General features: G+C 53.1%; 1 protein-coding gene and 1 long non-coding RNA gene across 2 annotated transcripts; one reads left to right on the top strand and one right to left on the bottom strand.

Moving 5' to 3' along the window:
- The first annotated feature begins 4,370 nt into the window (after positions 1-4,370).
- Positions 4,371-10,492, top strand: LOC119876718. The gene is made up of 3 exons (XR_005365431.1): positions 4,371-4,616; positions 5,307-5,516; positions 10,171-10,492. It is a non-coding gene; the product is annotated as an uncharacterized LOC119876718 (long non-coding RNA).
- A 1,140-nt stretch (positions 10,493-11,632) lies between these two features.
- Positions 11,633-15,568, bottom strand: ATXN7L3B (ataxin 7 like 3B). The gene has a single exon (XM_038550025.1). It carries the CDS (start codon positions 15,497-15,499, stop codon positions 15,206-15,208), a length of 294 nt encoding a protein of 97 aa, XP_038405953.1. The 5' UTR covers positions 15,500-15,568; the 3' UTR covers positions 11,633-15,205.
- Between the last annotated feature and the right edge of the window lie 1,364 nt (positions 15,569-16,932).

Raw genomic sequence — 16,932 nt, 5'->3', positions numbered from 1 at the left:
GATTAAATGAGAATCTCTTTTCTTCTTTCGTATCTGTAGACAATAACCCGGTGCTCCTCTTGAATTTATAGAGGTGACTCACCGGAGGAATTTGATTCAGGTAGACTGAACCAAAAAATTGTTGTAAGATCTGAAATCCCACCCAGAGAGCAGCGCTTGGACCTCCTGGGCTTACCCGTGATGGTTAATGGCGGAATGCTCATACATCTTAAAGCCGCGCTAATTTAGAACCATTCAACTTAAATACAATCTCTGTTACAAATACAGTTTTCGTCTGCTCGTCTGTAAATCACATCTGGCAAAAAGAGCCAGATGGTTTTCCCCAAATTTGGAAAGTACACATCTAATGGCTTAGCATACACAAATTCCTGCAAGGACCTGTGAGAGAAGTCCTAAGGGACAAGACAGTTATCCTACAGTCTACGAGAGATATAACTAGAGGTTGGGAGGCTGCCCACGCAAGGAGACCCACACCATGACCTATTTTTGGAAACACTGATGTTGGTGACTCAAGCTGAGAAGTTAAAATTGCTCCTTATTTGGGCAGAGATACTTGGAGCATCAGAGGTACATTGAACAAGAGTCGCCAATTCTAATTGTGTTGGGTAGGCCAGGAGTTTTGTATAAAACGATATGCTATCGAATTCTTTACTTCGTATTATATTTACAACCAAGTATCTTGGAGCAGCCCCAAAACAATCTTGACAACTGTTAAAAAAAAAAAAAAAAAACTATTAAGACTGGCAGCGCAGAAAGGATGACTTCTGTCATTAAACAAAAAGTGATGGGACAGGAAATTATTTGCAAAATAACTGAACGATGCCATAGCAAAAATCAAGATGGAACAAGAATATCATCATCTTGAATGAGATGCTCTCACTCTATGATATTTATATCCCCATGGTTTTCCTTAATTTAAACCTCAGCCTAGAAGGTTAAATTGAGTTTCCTGATCTCCCTCAAAAAAGGGCAAGGCTTGGAAAACAAAACTTATTTTTGAGGTGTACCTTAGGGATGTATCATGATCACAATATTTTCAATCACAAAGGATTACAGTAAATATTATGCAATGTTTAAGTGGATTGACTGGACTGTGTATGTAGGAGACATTATATTTTAGTTCTCTGAAGCATGGTTTGTATGTACATTTACATTTTTTTGGTCATGAGAGGCCACTAACTTCTCATATTGTTAGATGGCAATGGAATGAACTCCTGATAAAGGCAATCATTTCACAGACCAAGTTCATAGAGAAGAAAGACAGAAAACACAGAAGGGAGAAGCTATATAAATTGTGTAGCTGTGTTTTGTCCATGTTAAAAATATATGTATTTGTATATAAAAATAATATTTATAAAAATATATATTTGTATATAAAATATTCATAAAAATAAAAAATATATATTTGCATATAAAAATATATTTATAAAATAAATATATATTTATATGCAAATATTTATATATAGACACACATACACAGACAAAAATCATGATAGAAGAAATCAAATATTTATATTTTGCTGAAATTTTGTATTATTTTGAATCAGCATTGGCTGTCCTGTAACAGTGGTCTAGGCCGTTAGAATAAGCAAAGATGAATGGATAAAGAAGATGTGGTTTATGTATACAATGGAATATTACTCAGCTATTAGAAATGACAAATACCCACCATTTGCTTCAACGTGGATGGAACTGGAGGGTATTATGCTGAGTGAAGTAAGTCAGTCGGAGAAGGACAAACATTATATGTTCTCATTCATTTGGGGAATATAAATAATAGTGAAAGGGAAAATAAGGGAAGGGAGAAGAAATGTGTGGGAAATATCAGAAAGGGAGACAGAACGTAAAGACTGCTAACTCTGGGAAACGAACTAGGGGTGGTAGAAGGGGAGGAGGGCGGGGGGTGGGAGTGAATGGGTGACGGGCACTGGGTGTTATTCTGTATGTTAGTAAATTGAACACCAATAAAAAAAAATATATATATAAAAAAAAAAAAAAAAAAGAATAAGCAAAGCTTTTAAGGTAAAGGTGTGGTGCTTGGGGAAGCTCTCTTTTATGTCAGCTGTGCTCCTTTGCATGTCACACAGTAACGATCATTTTATGATTATATCCGTACATTTACGTACACTTAACAAAAAAAGATTTTAAGAGTGAAATGTGCCACCGACTACCCTGAAGGATTTTAGTTTTGCTGAAGCATCTTTCTGTAGATTTTTTTTTGGCAACTTTCTGTAAATTACTGCAATACTTGGACCCATCATGTTTAAATTACCAAATGAACAAAGAAATAACACAGTGCAGAGGAGGGGCTTCTTTTTCCTCGTGGAATACACAATCAGGGTGTATCCTGTGGGTAGAATCAGAATTCAATGACAGATAACAAGACTTTCGACAGAGGGCGACCCAGGACTCTTGCACGAGGTCTCCCCTGAAGGTCTCACCGACCTTGGGTGCGCAGTGGCCATATTCAGGGGCCTTGATCTGAGGCAATAGGAGTAAAACACACCTACGGGTTTATCTTAAAACACCTAAGTTTATTTAATGTAAACTTGGTAGGTGTCTACAGTAGGTGCTCAGTAGGTGTCTTGATATAAACTCGTCACTGTTTTGCTCCTCTTTGCCTCAGATCGGTCATGCCACCCCCCGACACTGAGTGGCCCTGACAGATCACTGGGACAGTACAATGGTAGAAACCATTGCTCCTCTTTTAAATGTGAGAAGATCTGAGTTTCCAGACGATTTACTGACGATCACAGGGCTCTTCTGCGGCACAACTGGCATTGCCATCCGCTCTTGTTTTCTAGTTTGAGGCTTGAACTCCATCACAAATTAGTTCAAAATAAATCACAATCGCTTTTACAGTCATCTAATACGTTGATTTGGTCCTTCTGCGAGGTTGCTCTTGAATTATTATTATTATTTTTTAGACCCAAGGCTCTTTTCATTCAATGACACTCAGAAGCCATTTCTCCGATTCCCTAGCCCAACTGTTGAGTAATTGGTTGACCTGTAGCAAACCCGCAGACATAGAAACAAAGAGCAAAACTGCTGGGGGAAAGCGGTTGGCATCTAAATTATAGCTTAAGTGGTTTTTAATCCAGTTGTTATTTGCCTAGCCAATGAATTGTATCTGACACACGTCAGTTCACAAAACTGACGTTTCCGGTGTGTGGACTCTTTTGAGAAGTTATTGTTTAAAAAATTCTGCTCAAACAGGACGCGTATCCAGCACATGAAATCATCTGCTGCTGTGAATAGACCTGAGATCTGGCCACCATTATTTGGTCACTGAAAGACGCTAATTGAGATTTAAAATTTTATTCAGTGTCCGTCACAGCGAGAACAGATATGCCAGAGTGGATGAATTTAATTTTAGCAAACACAATGGGAAAAAATAAATGATGGAATATATGAGCAACGCAGACAAATGGAGAAACGTCTCAAAGCGAAGGGTTTTCTCTGTTCTAGAGTCTAAATTTAACCGCAGTTCTCTAAGATTTGTTGGATGCTCTTGTTGTGGTATTTTATGTTTTGTCATAAACTTTAGTTTTGCTATGCTAAGTTACCTGCTCATAGGACTGCTTTTCTGTGTAAAATTAAGGTGTAGAATTTGTGACTAAATCATCACATAATAGTCCACCCTCAAACCTGGGCATCTTAGCTTTTTACGGGAATTGTGATGACCTCATTCATGCTGCTCTGAAAGAAAGTAAATTAATCAAACTTTAATTGCCAAGGTGCTTCCTAGGAAATGGACGCGATGAAATGAATATTAATCCATCTTATATGCATTTTGCAGCCAAACATCAAACCTTCCCATTTCACTGTTTGGATGAACAACGTACGAGGCAAAAAAAGGGACAAGTAATAGCTTGATACCTTTCTAAAAGATAATTTTAAAAATTCTTGATTCTTAGAAATATCGGACTTGCTTAAAGGCATGAGATCTTGGGTGGTGCATTTGGCTGAGCGGCTGACTCTTGGTTTGATCGTCAGGTGACGATCGCATGATGCTCTCTCTCTCTCTCTAAAATAAAAAATATAAAAAAAATAAAAGACTGAGATGTTACATTTAAAAAAATATAAATGAAAACCTGGAATATATAACTATCTAGAAAGAAGACTGATTTCATAATGGAAATCATGGTAAGAGAATTCTTTTTTTAAGATATAAAAAAATTACTTATTTGTCAAAGAGAGAGCATAGGCAAGGGGAGCAGCGGGGGAAAGGGAGACACATGCTCCGCCGGGGGATGTGGGCGCGATGGCAGGACCCTGGCAACCGCCCTGAGCTGAAGGCCCACACGCTCCCCAACGGAGCCACCCGGCGCCCAATCCTAAGAGAATTGACTTCATCCCTTGCTGAGAACCAAACGAATCCATTTCACTCCCGTGATGACCTAACACAACGTCATCCATTCGTTCACTTACGGGCATCCTAGCAACACCTCTGGAGGCCTATGAGGACCCAGGCCCGGGGTGAGCAGCGCACCTGACCCTCTGCTCAGGTCCCAGGACAGGTGCCTCCTCGCAGAAGACCCAAGGGGCCGTGAGGAGGCCGACGGAGCTGTTCCCGAGGCGGGTGCTTCCTCTGCTCCCCCAGGAGGGGGATCCCGGTGAGCCTGGGGACCAGGAGGGCCCACTGCCACCCCCAGGGATAGCAGGGGCTGGTCCGCAGTGCTCATGGTGGTTACTACTGGGGACCAGGCCTACGGGGCCCAGAGGACTAGGAGGGGGATCCAGGTGGGCCTGGGGACCAGGTGGGCCCACCCCCACCCCCACCCCCAGGGAGAGCAGGGGCTTATGGTGGTTACTGCTGGGGACCAGGCCTCTGGGGCCCAGAGGACCAGGAGGGGGATCCTGGTGGGCTGAGAGACCAGGTGGACCCACCCCCACCCCTAGGGACAGCAGGGACTGGTCAGCAGTACTTATGGTGGTTATTGCTGGGGGACCAGGCCTCCGGGGCCTAGAGGACCAGGAGGGGGACCAGGTGAGCCTGGGGACCAGTAGTGCCCACCCCCACCCCCAGGGACAGCAGGGGCTGGTCCGCAGTGGTTATGGTGGTTATTGCTGGGGGACCAGGCCTCCGGGGCCCAGACGACCAGGAGGGGGATCCAGGTGAGCCGGGGGACCAGGTGGGCTCACCCCCACCCCCACCCCAGGGACAGCAGGGGCTGGTCTGCAGTGCTCATGGTGGTTACTGCTGGGGACCAGGCCTCTGGGGCCCAGAGGACCGGGAGGGGGATAGTAGGGACGGTGGTTAGGTTCACACTGAAAAACATCCCTATGCTCCTTTATCCTGCGAGTGTGTGAAAGTATTTTTGGGACCTGGCGTCTTCACAAGCCCCAAGGGTTATTCCTGGAGGTGCCAGAGGCTCCAGGTTTCTTGGGAGAGTCTTGGTTTAGGGCCGCAGCTCAGGTGTTAGCGACGCGACCTCCTTGTCCGCTCAGGAGTCTCAGGCTTTGGGCAGTAACCCGCAGCATCACCTACGTGAAGCCCACGGAACAACGGAGAGGTATTTTTTTTCTTAATTGTTATTTATTTGTTCTTTTGAGATTTTATTTCTGTGTTTGAGAGGGAGGGAGGAGGGAGGGAGGGGGAGCAGAGGCACAGGGAGAAGCAGGCACGTGCCCCTGGGACGACCCAGAGGTCAGACAGTGCAGACCGGGCTGTAGGGAAGGGGCTGCAGCAAGTGGCACCAGGACTTGGCCGGTGGGAGCTCGAAGCCAGGGTCCGGCTTGCACAGGAACATGCACTCACGCGGGCTAACCGCCGGCCTAGGTTGGGGCACAGGGATGCAGGCACCTGAGGCTGCACCTGAGGCTGCACCTGCTGCCCCCGGGCACCGGGTGGACTCTGCAGACTTGCGGGCCTCCAGGGGGCCTGGAGCCAGTAGGGCGGCTCCCCCAGGGCGGCTCCCCCACGCTTATTAACTTACGAAGGAAAGACCTCTAGTGATTGGGGTCCCGGAGTGCATCACCGAGTTAAGATTGAGCTTAATGGGTTTGGTTTTTTCCCCCAAGAAACTATTACACAAAGTCTGAATCAATTGCTGGGTCCTTGTTAAATCCAATACCAAGCAGACACAACACAGGCGCTTTTTTTTTTTTTAAGATTTTTATTTATTTATTCATGACAGACACAGAGAAAGAGGCAGAGACACAGGGAGAGGGAGAAGCAGGCTCCATGCAGGGAGCCCAAGTGGGACTCGATCCTGGGTCTCTAAGATAATGACCTGAGCCAGGGGCAGGTGCTCAACCGCTGAGCCCCCGGGCTTTATTTATTTATTTATTTATTTATTTATTTATTTATTTATTTAAAATTTTATTTATTTATTCATGAGAGACACACAGAGAGAGGCAGAGACAGGCAGAGGGAGAAGCAGGCTCCCTGTAGGGAACCCAAGGGAGGACTTGATTCCAGGTCTCTAAGATCATGACCTGAGCCAGGGACAGGTGCTCCACTGCTGAACCCCCAGTCCCCGGGGCCTTATTTACTTATTTATTTATTTTAAATTTTACTTATTTATTTCTGAGAGACACAGAGAGAGAGAGAGAGAGAGAGAGAGAGAGGCAGAGACACAGGCAGAAGGAGAAGCAGGCTCCATGCAGGGAGCCCGGGTCTCTAAGATCATGACCTGAGCCAGGGGCAGGTGCCCTGCCGCGGACACCCGCCCCCCCCCCCCCCATACCTCATACCTCCACCCCAACCCCGGGTCTTGTTTAAACCTCCCCGACGTCTGAGCCACTAGTTCTGTGTGTCCCGCCTCCGGCCCACGGCTCCCCTTCCTCCCCGCGGGCTTGATGCTCCTGATGGCCGCACTTGTGTGCCCCAGGCCGCAGCCCCCAGGTGGCCGCCCCGGGCCACTGGCCTTCTGCGCTCCCCCCCACCCCCAACGCCCGGCCACCTGCTGGCAGGTTCAGGGGGGCGGGCCGGGGGCTTCCCCGGCTGTGCGGCCGGGAAGGGGAAGGGCCTCGGAAAGGGGAAGCGTTCAGGTCATCCGGGAGCCTAAAAACATCTTTCTTGGGGACTCCTGGGGGGCTCAGCGGTTTGGCGCCCGCCTTTGGCCCAGGGCGTGATCTTGGAGTTCCGGGATCGAGTCCCGCTTCGGGCTCCCTGCATGGAGCCTGCTTCTCCCTCTGCCTGGGTCTCTGCCTCTCTCTCTCTGTCATATGAATAAATAAATAAAAAATCTTTAAAAAAAAAAAAGAATAGCTTGAAAAACATCTTTCTTATGGGAATATTAGAAAGTCTTATTTTCAGGGAATAAATGGACGGGGAAGTTAAAAAAAATGGGAAAACCAGTGTCTACTTAGTAGGCCGTGACCCTAGACCTCGGACACCCGAGAATAAGCCGCTTCGGCTCCTGTTGGACTAAGTCCAAGTCAGAGAGAACGGACCCGCCCGATTTCCAGACGCGTCGTGGCCTTGCGTGGGCTCATCCTGCTGCGTGGCCGTCGCTGCGGGTGGGCCCTTAGGGCTGGGCCCCCACTTGTCACTTTCGGGGCTGCGAGGTATCCCCGCGAATCTCGGTGCTGTGGGGGGGAGGCGGGTACATGTGGCGGGGCGTCCGCGGGGTCACTGGGCAGTGGGGGGAGCCGTCCATTGCTCAGGGCGGGCCCCTCTGCACCTTCCACCGGGGCCTCCGGGTTGAAGGCCCTCCGCCCCCCCTCCCCCCTCACCTCACTCCTCCCCTCTCCCTCCACTGCTCCTCCCCCCCCACTCCTCCCCTCCTCCCCCCTCTCCTGCCCGCCCCTGGGCTCTTTCCCTCCCGTCCACTGCTCAGGGCGGGCCCCTCGGCGCCTAGCACCATGGCCTCCGGGGTTGCCGGCCCTCCGCCCGCACAGCCAGCTGCCCCCCTTTCCCCCTCCCCTCCCTTTCCTCCTCCGTCCTGCCCGCCCCTGCACTCCTTTGGTCCCGTCCACTGCTCATGGCGGCCCCTCTGCACCTCCACGGCCTCCAGGATTGGAGGCCCTCCGCCCCCCTCTCCTGCCCGCCCCTGCGCTCCTTCCCTCCCATCCACTGCTCAGGGTGGGCCCCTCCGCGCCTCCACCGGGCCTCCAGGATTGCAGGCCCTCTGCCCCCTCTCCGGCCCGCCCCTGCTCTCCTTCCGTCCCGTCCACTGCTCAGGGCGGGCCCCTCCACGCCTTGCACCGTGGCCTCCGGGATTGCAGGCCCTCCGCTCCCCGCCCCGCCCCGCCCCTGCGCTCCTTCCGTCCCGTCCACTGCTCAGGGCGGGCCCCTCCGCGCCTCGCACCGTGGCCTCCGGGGTTTCAGGCCCTCAGCCCCCCCCGTCCGCCGGCACAGCCCCCCCCACAACCCGCGGCCACTGCACAGGTGCAGCCAGGCGGGAGCCCACAGCCCACGTGTCCCGGCCCCCAGGCAAGCTATGGGGGTGACGGTGCGCCCCGACTGCGCTCCCCGGCCCTTTGCCACTGCCGGGAGGACTTCGGAGGCTGCTGCGCGGGCGTCTCTGACTTGGGGGCGCACGTCGTTTTCGGTTTGCAGAGCCCCAGTCCCCAGGTCCGTACCGCGCCCGCCCCCTCCCCCCTGCCCCTCCTCCTCGGCGTCCGTGCTGCCATCGCGCCCTGGGGACTCGATGCGGCCTCTACCCCCAGGTCCGTTCTGCTGCGGACACGCGAGTGTGTTTGCAGAGCTTCTGCGTTTGCAGAGCTTCAGCAGAAGAGACGCCCTCCGGGGTGACAACCGCTGCCTCCCACTACGGAGAACCGTTATTACCATTATTTAGATTTCATGCATTTATCCGTGAGCCACAGCGAGAGAGGCAGGGTCCCAGGCGGAGGGAGAAGCAGGCGCCCTGCGAGGACCGGGCACAGGACTCGAACCCGGGCCCTGGGGTCACGCCCTGGGCTGCAGGCAGGTGCTCCTCGGCTGGGCCACCAGGGCCCCAGGTGTGTCGCCCTGATGTGGGTGTGATGGGCTCAGCTCGTGGTGATGCGGGGTCCACGAAAGTGCGCTCCCCCCCCGCCCCCCCCCCCCCCGGGCGGCTCCTGCGGGCGGCTCCTGCGCCTCTCTATCCTGGAAGCTGCGCGGGACCTATTGGGGGGGGGCGGCGCTCACAGGGTCCTTGCTGCGACTCCCTCTGCGCCCCAGCAGCAGGTGCCCCCCATACCCAGGCTCTGCGCCCCCGGAGGGAGGAGTCTACTTTGACATTTTTTAGTATACTTTTTAAATTTTAACCATCGGAGTGGTATAAGTTGGTATTTCGATTTCAGTTTGTATTTTTCTGAATGTTAAGATTTTAACACCCTTTTTTGCCATTTGAATTTCTTCAAATGAGTTTTTTTTTTTTAACTCTGTCCATTTGTCAATTGTATACTAAATTAGTTAATAGTCTTCTCCAGTGATAGGACCTGCAGCACTTCTCCAGCGAGCTGTAGCATTCACTGCTTTTTTTGTTTTTGTAGTATAACGCACAGAAAGTCTTACATTTGTGATAATTGTCCAATATGTCAGTCTTTCATTCTGGTGCTTTTACTGGTTTAACAAATTTTCCGTTGCCTACAATTATAAACATGTGCTCCTATATTTCTCTGTAAAAGTTTGATGTTTTATCTTCCCATACTAAGTCTTAAATCCACATGATAATTCTCATAAGTTTTTAAATTTTATTTATGGGTGACCCATTCCAGAACATTATCTTGGCTTATAATCCACCAATGATAATACACGGGATCTGGATTTAGTCAAAAGGAGTTGGGGTTTGCTAAGGTCTTTTTTTTTAATCTATCTTCATAATACACTTAGCTTATAATAATTTATTTTTTGCTGTATTGTCTATAAAATTCCAAGTACCTAGTGTTTTGTGTGTATATCTGGGTAGAGATGGGATCCGCTTTAAGTTCCAGATGTATTCATTTATTAAAAAGCCAAAAATTCCTTGCAGTTATATTTTTAAATGTTTTCCATTTTTTCAATGTTTTCAAATTCATGGCCTTTAGCATCTCAATTTTTAATTCTTGTTATTTTGTCTTTTAGTCCTTTATTAATTTAAAATTTCTATGGCTTCAACAGAAAGTCCTGGCCTAGCATCAGAATTCTACTTCTGCTTCTATTGCTTCTGTGTGTGTTTATTATTTTTTTTTAGTAAATCACAATATTGAACATATTTCCTTATCTCTAAAATCAATTTAATATTTCCTTTTCAGTTCACTTATGTTCAATGAGGCTTATGCAACATATGACTAAAAAAAAATTGGGAAAAAAAAAACCCACCCAAGAATTTGCAAGTTTATCTGCAGGACCTTTTTGAACAAGTGCATCGCTTGTAACAAACATTATCATCCAAAGCATCACGTGCATCTTCTGGAACATGAAGTAGAATTAAATGGCTGGCAGTCTCTGGGGCGGAGTGAAACTTCTCGTCTGACGTTATGAGCTGCCTGTAGCTCATCGGAGAACCAGCCACTCACTAGCTAGAGTAACTGTTTTGAAGACTAATGTGAAAAGGTATTTAATAAAGTATAAATGTCGGGATTTTAGCATTAGCACATTAATATATTCTCTTCATTTCATAAAATACCGTTTGAAAAAGTATAGAAACCTGTTAAAGTACCTCGGGTAGATCCCCATGTAAGGCATCATTAAATAATTAATCAAGTTCCTGACCTCATGCTACGCGCTGTAGTTAGGACGCAGTGTCCAGGGGGTTAAGAGGCATGCATTTTTTTTTTTTTTGCTTTTAAATTTAAAGATCATTAATTAGAAAACATGAAAGTCTTAAAGTCTCAAATTCCTATGTGCCTAGTGAAATACTGAGAAGACCTTGCCAGTACCTCATCTCGGAAAACCAGATCAGCACCAAATACATTAATTCAAATCTAAACATACAAAAAAAAAAAAAAGTACCATCCAGAAGTATTTGCTACAGCTGCACTTAAACATTAGGGGACCCAAGGCCATGGTGCAGGTCTGTAACGTCGTGGGGTATTGTGCTGAGGTGGTTTTCCTGCTGGTCTCACTTATATGATAATTTTTATTCATCTAAATATTACTTCCAATTGGAGACTGCTTCTTTAATTAAGTAGAACATGTAGCAAATAAATGATTTTGAACAGTACTCAGCAACTGTACAATTTCTAAGGGAAATGCTTCAGCTATGGGTTGGGAATTGGGAGGAATAAAAATTCTCAGAATTACTCTAAGACAAACTAAGAGATCTAAAGAATTGGGGTAAAAGAAAAATGAAAAGTATTAAGGAAAAATCGCCTTTAGAAAGGTTGCCTCATTTTCTATGAATTGTGTCTTATTATTATTATTTTTAACCCTTTGTCTTGGGAGCAAGGATCTTAGCCTGAAAAGCTGGCAAAATGTATATATTAAGGTATCTTGAGTTCCACTTAAATAGAAGTAGCTTTCACATTGGTCTTAGTGACAGGCTCGGATCATATTTATTTTACCACCTAGTTTGTTTCTCACCGGAGGTTGCAGAAAGCTCAATTTGCAGGACTAGATGGAGAAATAAAGTTGGGCAAAATTCCTCTACTTTGATAAAAACTTCCATTCAGGAGACAGTGACTGGGATTCAACAGCAATTCAACATTTTTACTATGCCAGTTCCTGGAGAACATGTACGATCTTGAAAGATGAACATACTGGGTCTAAGTAAAGTCATTTTTTTAAAATTTTATTAGTACTGTTTACCAATGGGGAGATGCAGTTTATTTACACCAGCAGCCACAGGGGCAAGGGGAATACACAGCGATCTGTATAGGATGGACCACTTATGCAAAAATAATAATCTCCAAAACAAGGGACAGAGGTGAGCCTCACTACACTTTTCCCATGACCCCAGCATGCGACAACGCCAGGCACTGGCCCCTGCACATGCGGTGGCGGGAACTAATGTACGGAAGAAAAAGCCACGAACCACAGACGTCTGTAAAGGACCCCTTCCCCCCCATACACACACACACACACACACACACACACACACACTCGGATACGTAATAGAATTACAGGGTGATCGATATACTTAATTGAGGGAGGAAGGAAGGGCAGGAATTCTGCTGTTCGAGGGAAGGCAGGAAGGGAAAGGGAGAGTTCCTAACCACGGTCAACTACGGGCCGGGAGCACTCCTGCCCCAGAAAAGGAAGGGGTCCGTGTGTCCCCGCAGGGCTCCTGTTGGACCCAGGCCGTTGCCCCAATAACGGGAAGGCAGAGAACGAAAACCATGACCAAGAGGGAGGGAAAGCGAAGCAACGGTTACTGAGGATTGCTTTCCACCTCTCCCTCCCTAACCAGGAGGCTGACCGGCAAGGGGCAAGGGTACAAGGGGTCTCCGTCAGAGCTCCCCCCTCACCTTACCCACAGCTGGTTTCCCTTCTGCCCCTCTGCAGCCCCCTGCGAGGAGATGGCTACAAAGCCAAGGGCAGATAACCCCAAATCGTTTTAACTCTTGCCGAGCTTTAACTTCCTAAAAAGTCAGCAAAATTCTTGAAGACCAACCGGTAAGGACACCTCAACCTCGGCCAGGACAACTCTGGGGGGAACGCAATGACCGACAGTCTCGCGGCCCTATCGCTACGGTTCCCTCGAGGGATCTGCGTGACACCCATCGGCCGCAGGGTCCAAGCAGGTCCTCCCGGGATGAGGAACGGTACCTGCACAGCAAGGGCTGGCAAACCAGACCAGGCCCCGCTCCACCCCTGCGTGTCGCTAGGCGTCCCTGCTCTTCCGCTTAGGCCCCGAGAGGCAGCATCCCAGTGCAAGGGGGGAGGTGCAGGGGCCCCCGAAAGGAGACCCGCAGGGAGGCATCCAAGGCAGTCCTGCAGGCAGATGCCTAGGCGGGGCCCTGCCTTTCCTGCACAAATCGTTACCGTCTCTCCCATCTTCATCCCCACAGAGGAAACCACCTGAAAGGTTCTTCTCTGGATCTCCCAGAACAAGGAAGGGGAGAGAAAAAAAAAAGAAAGGAAAAACTTGAAAGAAGCCGATGAGAGGGCACCTGGGCAGGTTGGAGCGGGAGCATGGAGAGATGAACTGCAGCTGGCCGGTGTGGAAGCAGGGGAGCCGGCAGCACCTGGGGTCCAGCTGCACTGGACGGGCAGGGGAGCAGGGGACAGTGGGGACACGGGGCGGGCCGGACGGATGAGGCTGGGCCCCGTGCTGGGGCACAGAATGAGGTAAGAAAACATTTCAAATAAAGCAGCACCGTTCCCGCTCACTTTGGGGTTCTCGCCCCTCTACACTTCCTAAGTCCTCAGCAGGGAGCAAAGTGGAGGGTGGCTTTGAGGCGTGGCTCACGTTTCCCATCCTGGCCTGTCCCGACCCCGACTGCCCACAAGAAGGCAGCTCTTGTCAGGAATGTCCAAAAGGGACTGAATGGAAGGGGCCGCCCCTCCCGAGGGGCAGGGGTGGCGGTGAGGGTCTAGACAGATGCTCGCAGTCACACGGCTTGGGCTGCCCGGGGATGCTGCAGTGGGAGGCTAGGCGACCCCTCCCTGCCCCCCCATCCCGGGTATGCTGCAGTGGGAGGCCAGGCGACCCCTTCCTGCCCCCCGGCTCCGGGGACTACGCCGTCAACCTGGAGGGCCGCTGGCAGAAGCCACCCTGGGCCCCGCCGTCCAATCGGTCTGCTGCACAGCCTCTGCGGCACTGGTCATTGCGGGCCGCCCCCGGGGGCGCAGGAGCCCGGTGGGGACCTGGTGGGCTGCCCGGGCCAGACACCCGAACGGGCGGGCTGGGCGGCCAGGGGCTCAGTGAGCACAGGGGGGCCGCGCACAGCAGCGCATATCCGGGCGCGAACCTGCGGAGGGGGTGGGGGGGTAGGGTCGTGCACCGCTGCAGAGGCCCCGCTACCTCCCCAAGGCACCGGGACCAGAGCCTCGGCCTGCCGGGCCACCAGGCTGCCCACCGGACGGGGGGCAAGCGCTCGGCCCTGGTCCCCACGGCGTCCGCGGAGCTGCGGGCGCGGGGACCCCAGGCCGTGGCTAGCGTGGACGTCCTCTCCCGCCTACAGCCGGGGCCGCGAGGCTTCCCCTCCGGGACCGCGCGGCGGTCCTTCTCCTTGGCTTGCCCTGTGTTGGGGCTGGCAACGCCCAGACCTCGCGCCCGCTGACGTCCCGCGTCCGGGAGGAAGCGCCGCAAGAAGTCCCGGCCGGGCTCCTCCCCAGGGCGGCTTGGGGGACCTGAGCACCCGCTGCGCCCCAGCAGCGCGTCGTCTTCGTCGTCTTCTGGGGAGCCTGGGGCCCCAGGCAGGCAGCCCGGTACAGCGCGGCTCCTCCCGCCCGGGACTCCGGGGCGACTCTGGGGGTCACCCCTGCAGAGTGATCCCAACCCTTGCGTCCTACATGCGGGGCCTTCAGAGGCTGGGACGCTCAGCATGCGGGGCCCTGTCACCTGCCGCGTCTGCGCTCCCCTCCGGGCCGTGTCACTGGCTGTGTCTGTGCGTGTCCCCGTCTTTCGCAGGGATGCTCTGGGGGTCACCTCCGCCCGGCGATCCTGGTCCTTGCGTCCTGCACGCGGGGCCTCGAGAGGCTGGGATGCTCAGCGCGCGCCGGGCCGTATCACCTGCTGCGTCTGCGCGTCTGTCCCCGTCTGCGCTCTGCACTGGGCTGCCCGCCGTCTCCCGTGAGGCCTCTAGGGGGTCCCCCCCGCACAAAGATCCGGGCCCTTGCGTCCTGCACGCGGAGCCTCGAGGCTGGGATGCTCAGCGCGTGGGGCCGTGTCACCTGCTGTATCTGTCCGTGTCCCCGTCTCCCTTGGGGCCTCCAGGGGTCACCCCCGTACGGCGATCCGGGCCCTTGCGTCCTGCATGCGGGGCCTCCAGAGGCTGGGATGCTCAGTGCGCGCGGGGCCGTGTCACCTGCTGTGTCTGTCCGTGTCCCCGTCTCCCGCGGGGCCCCCGGGGGTCACCTCCGCCCGGCGATCCGGGCCCTTGGGTCCTGCATGCGGGACCTCCAGAGGCTGGGATGCTCAGTGCGCGCGGGGCCGTGTCACCTGCTGTGTCTGTCCGTGTCCCCGTCTCCCGCAGGGCCCCCGGGGGTCACCTCCGCCCGGCGATCCGGGCCCTTGGGTCCTGCACGCGGGGCCTCGAGAGGCTGGGATGCTCAGCGCGCACGGGGCCGTGTCACCTGCCGCGTCTGTCCGCGTCCCCCGGGGGCCCCCTCCCCGCCCGGCGATGTGGGCCCTTGCGTCCCGCCCGCGGGGCCGTGTCGGCTGCCGTGGCCCCCGCGCCGCGGCTACTGGAAGTCCGGGGGCGCGCGCTGCAGCGGCTGCTCGGGGCCGCTGCCCGGCTCGGCGGGGAGGGCGCACAGCGGCAGGCGGCGGGCGCCCGCGTCCTCCACGGGCGGCAGCCCGAAGTCCTTCACGCCGCCCGCGTCCGCGAACTCCAGGTAGAAGTAGCCGCACTTGACGGCCCGGTGCACCTCGAAGCAGAAGCCCAGGCACGAGTCCTCGATGAGGTCCACGTAGATCTCCTGGGCGAGCGCCTCCAGCTGCTTGGTGTCCAGCTCGGCCAGCGACACGTCCTCCATCTTACCGCGCCCGCGCCGGCAGCGGCCGCCGGGCTCCTCGGGCGGCGGGGCCGGGGCGTCCGCGGGGCGCGGGGGCCGCGCAGCCCGAGCCTTCGCTGCGTCGCGGCGCCTCCCGGGGGCTGGGACCGTGAGTTCGCGCCGCTCGGACCCGCCGCCGGGACCCGCCGCCGCCGCCGCCAGCGCCCCCGGCCTCTTCCGCCGCCAGCGCCGCAGCCCCGCCCCCCGACTTCCACTCCTGCGCACTGGCCCGGCGCAGGCCCGCGCGGGCTGCCGGGAAGGCGCGGAGCGGCCGGGGCGGGCCGCGGGCTCCCGGGCACGGGAGGGACCCCCCAGCCGAGCGCGCGGCTGCTGCGGAGCCGGGCACCACCCCCGCACCTTCCACTGCCCTCGGTCGGCTGCTGGGTCGCCGAGGTCTTCCGCAGAGATTCCCGAGACGCAGGGGCGCAGGCGGAGGGGGGAGCGGGCTCACCGCGAGGACCGGACTCCCCGCGGGGACCGGAAGCGGGACTCTAACCTGGGACCCGGGGTCACGCCCTGGGCCGCAGGCAGGTGCTCCACCACTAAGCCCCCGGACGCCCCTCTTTTTTTTTTTTTTTTTTAAGATTTTTATGTATTTATTCATACGAGACAGAGGCAGAGGCACAGGCGGGAGGGAGAAGCAGGCTTCCTGCGGGGACCGGAAGCGGGACTCTAACCCGGGACCCCGGGTCCCGCCCTGGGCCGCAGGCAGGTGCTCCTCCGCTGAATCCCTGGACGCCCCTCTTTTTTTTTCTTTTTTTTAGATTTTTATGTATTTATTCATGAGAGACAGGCAGAGAGGCAGAGGCACAGGCGGGAGGGAGAAGCAGGCTTCCTGCGGGGACCGGAAGTGGGACTAACCCAGGACCTGGGGTCGCGCCCTGGGCCGCAGGCAGGTGCTCCACCGCTGAGTCCCCCCCCCCCCCCGTGCCCTTTTTTTTTTTTTTTTTTTTTTAAAGATTTCATGTATTTATTCATGAGATACACAGAGAGAGGCAGAGGCGCAGGGAGCCCGTGCAGGGAGCCCGATGTGGGACTCCATCCCAGGACCCCGGGGTCACGCCCTGGGCCGCAGGCAGGTGCTCAAGATTTACAAAAGCTAAGTACATAGGGCAAGTTCGCACAGGTAGTAACTGATGGGAGGCAGTCTGGTATCATCATATTTTATGGCTTAGCATATATGGCTATAGGCAGATTCAAATTTATGTCAAAATATGATTATCAGTTTTTGAATGGAGAACATATAAAGGATACAAAAGGCTGCAGGGAAAAAAATTCTGCCTATATATATAAAAAACATTTATCATGCATGAATCTTTGGTAACCTAGGCGCCCTATTGAGCCCATCCCCCTGGCGCCCCTAGTTTTTGTTTTTAAGGAAGAACTGGGCACTCTTGTTGAAGACATGATCCACA

This window comes from Canis lupus, chromosome 10 (genome assembly GCF_011100685.1).
Source record: "Canis lupus familiaris isolate Mischka breed German Shepherd chromosome 10, alternate assembly UU_Cfam_GSD_1.0, whole genome shotgun sequence".
NCBI classification, from domain to species: domain Eukaryota; kingdom Metazoa; phylum Chordata; class Mammalia; order Carnivora; family Canidae; genus Canis; species Canis lupus.
Note: the sequence above shows the minus strand (reverse complement) of the source record. Positions and strands in the feature narration are given on the sequence as shown.